This window comes from Limulus polyphemus, unplaced genomic scaffold (genome assembly GCF_000517525.1).
Source record: "Limulus polyphemus unplaced genomic scaffold, Limulus_polyphemus-2.1.2 Scaffold1130, whole genome shotgun sequence".
Lineage (NCBI taxonomy): Eukaryota > Metazoa > Arthropoda > Merostomata > Xiphosura > Limulidae > Limulus > Limulus polyphemus.
The window spans coordinates 184222-189896 of NW_013666740.1; the positions used below are offsets into that span (position 1 = coordinate 184222).

Genomic DNA, 5675 nt, shown 5'->3' on the forward strand with positions numbered 1-5675 from the left:
GTAGTTTAATAAAATTTTGAATGTAAGACACTAAAATTTTGTGTCATGTACAGTAAAGTGCACCCGGGCCGATGGGGTTAATAAAGATGCATATATATCAGGGCTAGATTTTAACGGTTATCCAAGATGACTCAAAACTTCTTTGGACGAACAATTTAAACCCCTGTGTTGTCTAATAGACAACAAATACCCTGGAAATAATGCTGTTTTAATCAATAAAATTTCTATCATGGACAAGCTGCATGTAAATTTAGTATGGAAGACAACTGAGTGTGTGAATGTCTGTGTGTGGTAACACAGTACAGTGTATACAGCTCAGTTAGTTACATTACCATACTTCTTTTTTTTTTTACAAGCTACACCTTTTACAATAAGTAAAAATTATTTTTAAAACAAGCATAATGTTTTGATCACCGGTGTGATCATTCTCTAGTACACAATTTTAATGGTAAAAAACGTTTAGTATTTGAATCAACATTTAACCAAAGTAAAAAATTGTAATATATATATATACTTAATCAGTAAGTAAACTTAAAACGAAACGTTGTGTTGTCTGATGTTTGTATGTATATAATGGGCGGGCAGGAATTCGCAACGAACAAATGCCAAAAAGACGAATATTTAGTGAGATTGATTTCTAGTATAAATTATTACGACAATAAAACTAACATGGTTATCTGAACTTCTTATCTTTAAACCTTCAGTAGGAACTAAAACGATCAAATTTACTCAGAATTATCATCATTGATTAACACAGTTGAAACACTGACAAGGATAGCTGTGCCTCTCTTCATGTCAATACAAAGTACGAGTATGAACAAGAATACATATCGGTGGTGTGTGTGTTCATATGCAGCGCTCCGACATTGTGTACGTATTACGATATAGCGGTATGTGTGAGAGTTCCGATGCAAGTCTAGTTTTACTACAAACTGTAATTTATGGGCAGGCCAAGATTGCTGTTCAGTTTAAAAGTTTACAGATTATTGACTGTTTATTCCTTTAAGATACTATATCACATTAGTATGGTTTGGGTTTATTTTTACTAATGTAATGAAACTTCCCGAAATATAAGGCATCAAAAATTAGTCGAATATAGATGCAAAATTCTTGTAATTGGGTCTTTGTACACCAATGTTGTTGTAACTAGGTCTTTTTTTTTCTTTTTTCTTTTTTGAGGTTTTTTAACAACCAGTACAGTCTCCTGGACAACCTCTGATACAGGTCAGGTTGCCCATTGGACAACCTGGAAATTTCCTTAAAATCAAGCCCTGTATATTTTTGACGATTGAAATATTAGTCAGTTTACACCACACAGTGTGCATGACTGTTTTACACTAGTTTTGATATTTACACAATGCACAATCTCGTAACAAATTACAGAAATCAAGGAAAGTGTGAGAAAAGTTGTTAATGCAATGATTTTTCCACCAATATATCTGTGACCCAAGACTTGACTTTTCAAAATGACTTCAGGTCAGGGGAAGTAAAAAAAAATTTTGCTACCAATATTCTTGGTCAAAATTATTTTATATCAATATGGTTTTCTAATTCATATCGTACGACACATGGGAGAACAAGGTTTCCATTTTACTTTGTCTGCTGGACAAGTAGTTTTTATTTGAATTTTTATTTATTTCGTTGTAATAAAAATGATATGACTGTATCATCCTGCTATATAACTAAAACCACATTACAGCAGCACCAGCAAGCATTAATCCATAAGATACCAAATATATTGTAGTGACAACAACTTGAGAGAAGCTCAGAAGTTTGATATTGTTTACTCTATTTTGTTTGCTGGTCAGGTGGATGTATGTTTGTATGTGACAGGTTGCAGAGAGTGTTTTGTTGAAGTTAATAAAAAGAATTAAAACAGTAATTTTTTATTACTAGTGTCATGAAGGATCATTGTTACAATATCTTTTGTTTGGTTAATTACCCTATAAGGTAATGCTGCATTAATATGAACAGTACAAAAGTTGACAAATACTGTATTGATAATGTAATGTCTACATTCATTCCAACACATCAAGTTACATAGTTTCTATAAGCAAAATCAGAGCAAACAATCTGAAGGAATGCTTTCTTGAATGAATTTAATCACTTCTGTGTTGAGTCTATCAAAACATACACAACCAGAAAGCTCATATGGCAAGTGTGTCATGGTATAATCAGAAGAATACAAAATCAGATAGTGCTGCTGTGGAGATGGTGAGTTTTTCCAGTTTATACAACTCAGTCTGGGGGCATTTTACAAACAATGAGATAAAAAAAAGAAGCTATTAACATTGTTGTTTAACAATTTGGAGGGGGGTGGGATAAAAAGTGAAGTTGGGACTTTGAAGGTGAAGTTTAAAGGCACCTTGCCTACTCATGTGACCCTTTGTACTATAGAAGGTAGTTTTTTGGCAAATATAAACCCATGATTTGGAATGGGTAGAAGAAATCCTTGGAGTTGTGCAAAAATATAATTTTGAGCATTTCTTTTTACTTTGGAATTTGTGCTAAATTAATGTTACAAATGACTAAATATAGATTCTCAAATATTTTTTCTATAAAAAATTGTGAGATTATCTCTAAATTATTATTATTATTATTTAAATTTTATATATGCAGGTGTGCATTCAACACTTGAAAGGTGCTCCCCAGTTTGGAAAAGATTAATGTGGAAAATTTAGTTTACTTGTTCAAGTGACAATACATTTTATAAAAATATTTTCATGCTGATAATTTTAGAACTGTGATAGTTATTTGTCACAGCTGCAGTTTGTTCAGTGTGTTCTTAATTTTCCAGAAAGGGAGCTGAAGGCTGCCTGGAAGGGTCACCTGTTTTAACCATTTGCACTATTGTACTGTTGTTTTGTCAATCAGTCAGTAAACACTAAAATGATGTCACATAAGAGACACTTAATGTTGCAATTTATACTGTTGTTACTTGCGCCTGCCATGACTCACAAGAAGAACTATGCACTCTGTAGACTACAACACAGCATGACGTATGAACTTCAAAAGCAATAAATAAAATTGTTTGTTACTCTTGAGACAGAATGCTTTTAGGGACCATGTGTACATCTAGTGTACTTATGTATATTGCATAATTTTGAAAGCAACATATAATATAGTGTAGTATAATATTAAACACAATTATGGTAAAGTGCATAAAAATTGAGAATAAAATATACATTTTTTTATGTTAATATTAAGTTTTGATATTCAGAATATTGTTATGTTACTATTAAATAAACCATTTGTTTTGTTTTAATCTTGTTTATGTACAGGCATCAGAAGTAATGTGCCTAGCTAAAAGATAGTAGGGAAAACACTTGATTGGATTTTGCACACTGCCATAATGGAAAAATAATTCTTAGGTGGTAGGAAAATTAGTTAGATAGAAAGAAGTACTTCATCCAAACACTATGGTAAGGTGTAAATAAGACACTGAGGTGTAAAATATATATAGATATGATAATTTCTTCTGTAAATTGTTCTAAAACATAAGGATGACTAGATCTGAAACCTTGTACGTGTGAATATTTAATTAGGTCTAAGGTGGTATGATTCTTTGTAGGAATGTAATCATTTTCATAAGAATGTTATATTCTGAAAGGAAATGTTAATTTCTGATCCATTTTGCAGGAACTTATTTAAAAACATTTTATTTAACTACATAAAATATAACATTTCTTCTATGTACTGTGGTTTCATTATTTTGAAAATAAGTAACAGTAGACTAAAGCTATTTCTGTTCATCGTGATTAGTATTATATAGTCAACATTTTTTATTTTATCTAATCTTTGGAAACATAGGGAAGTTGGCATATGCAGACTTGGACGAACGTGCATTAGATGCCCTAAAGGAGTTTCCCACTGATGGTGCATTAAATGTGCTGAAACAATTCCTCGATAGCAGCCTAGAACATGTTTCCAATAAAAGTGCTTTCTTATGTGGAATAATGAAAATGTACAGACAGAAGAGTAAATTGGGTGGATCATCATCAACAGCTACAACAAAGGGTCCAGATGAAGATAAAATTAAAGTGAGTAAAGTATAGAGCCTGTAGGTACAATATGTATGCTTTAAATGTAACTATATTTGAAGGTGTGATTATACTAAGCTTTATTTATTTTCATTTTTTCCATTTGAATTTAAAATTTTGGCATTTTGAACTGTTTAGAAGTATTCATGAATAGTTTTTTATGTCATCTTAATTAAGTAAATATTTGGCATTGGTGATGCCATGTGCATTTTATGGGCAAGTAGTAAATTTGCTAATTTATTAATCAGTAGGATAATTTAACAATGACATTCAATTCATCATTTATTCTCACATCAGACTAATATTCCTTTTTTCCAGTTATTTTGGGTTTTGTTAATGACCATTTGCTTAGTATGATAAACATCTTCTGGTACAACAATTTAGTATTAAGTTACTTTTTTAATCCCAAACTATTTACATTAAATTTTTGGATTCCACCCTGCCCAAAACCAGCAAAGTAACAAAATTACTAGGCTGTAACTTTTTATAATACACACATATTTTCATGAAATTTTGCAGATTATCAGTAAACATTACAAAGCTTTCATACACAAAATATCAGATTTTTAAATTAATGATTTGCTTGTGTTTCCTTTTTAAATGTTGATTATCCAACACACAAAGTAATTTTGATTTTAAGATTATAAATACTTTTGGGCATCAGAAAAATTGTCAAATTTCACATGCAAAATCTTTATAATGTCCAGATAATTATCAAGTATTTCTTAGAATGACTACAAATTATAACACAAAATCACATGTTTAGTCTAAGTATCTTAAACCTCATACCACTATACTTCTCTCTCTTGTGTGTGTGTGTTATTTTATTGACCTTTCAGTCATGTCTGACTAACATTACAGAAGTTGCAATGATGTGGCACGTGTGCACTAATGTTACCATATCCAGTAGTATAAAACTAGCCTTTACATAGTGATCTGTCTTGGCTTTGATTTAGTGGACCAGTATTTTGTAAAATACGGTCACATTTTGGTTATAATACATTACATATGCATATATATTATTACTATTTACAAAGAAGTTCTTAAATTTCAGTTAATTTTCTTAAAACATGGAACATTAAAAAAATATAGAAAACAATGATTTCTACTTTTTATGATTGTAAAGAAGTTTGTACTTGCTTGCCATATGTTGCATGCTAAGCCATGCCAAATTTCACATGTGGAGGATTCAAAACAAAATTACTTTTTTAGGTTTTATATATGCATTTTGAAATAATAAAACATTATAAGTTACTCTTTCTATATCTCAGAATTCCACTGTAATTTACCAGGCTTACTAACTAAACAGAATTTGGGTATAAAAAAATACTGATTTCCCAATGACATTTTCACTTACTCCTTCCTTTCAAGAAATGAGACAAAAGAAATAATCTTAGGAAATTCCCTCCTTAAAGATGCTGAGAAAACCATGTGGGGGAAATTCTGAGATTTTGATTGGTTATAAACACATTATAGCACAAAGCAGGTGTACATAAGGGATTCCAAAAATGGAAGAGATGTGTGGGGCTACTGTGTTTGATTCCCTAAATATTGTGGTATTTCAAGAAATAAAAAAGAAAGCAGGTTCTTATTTTATATTCTAGCTTGTCAATATCAGTAATTGAATTCGATGAC

The 5675-nt window shown here is 30.8% G+C and overlaps 1 protein-coding gene across 1 annotated transcript in view; it reads left to right on the forward strand.

Moving 5' to 3' along the window:
* The window catches only part of LOC106462273 (heterogeneous nuclear ribonucleoprotein R-like), a 68271-nt gene that overhangs the window by 14795 nt on the left and 47801 nt on the right, over nucleotides 1-5675 (forward strand). Inside the window, 1 exon segment of the mRNA XM_013922173.2 lies at nucleotides 3811-4040. Within this exon segment, the coding sequence (XP_013777627.1) occupies nucleotides 3811-4040 (230 nt within the window).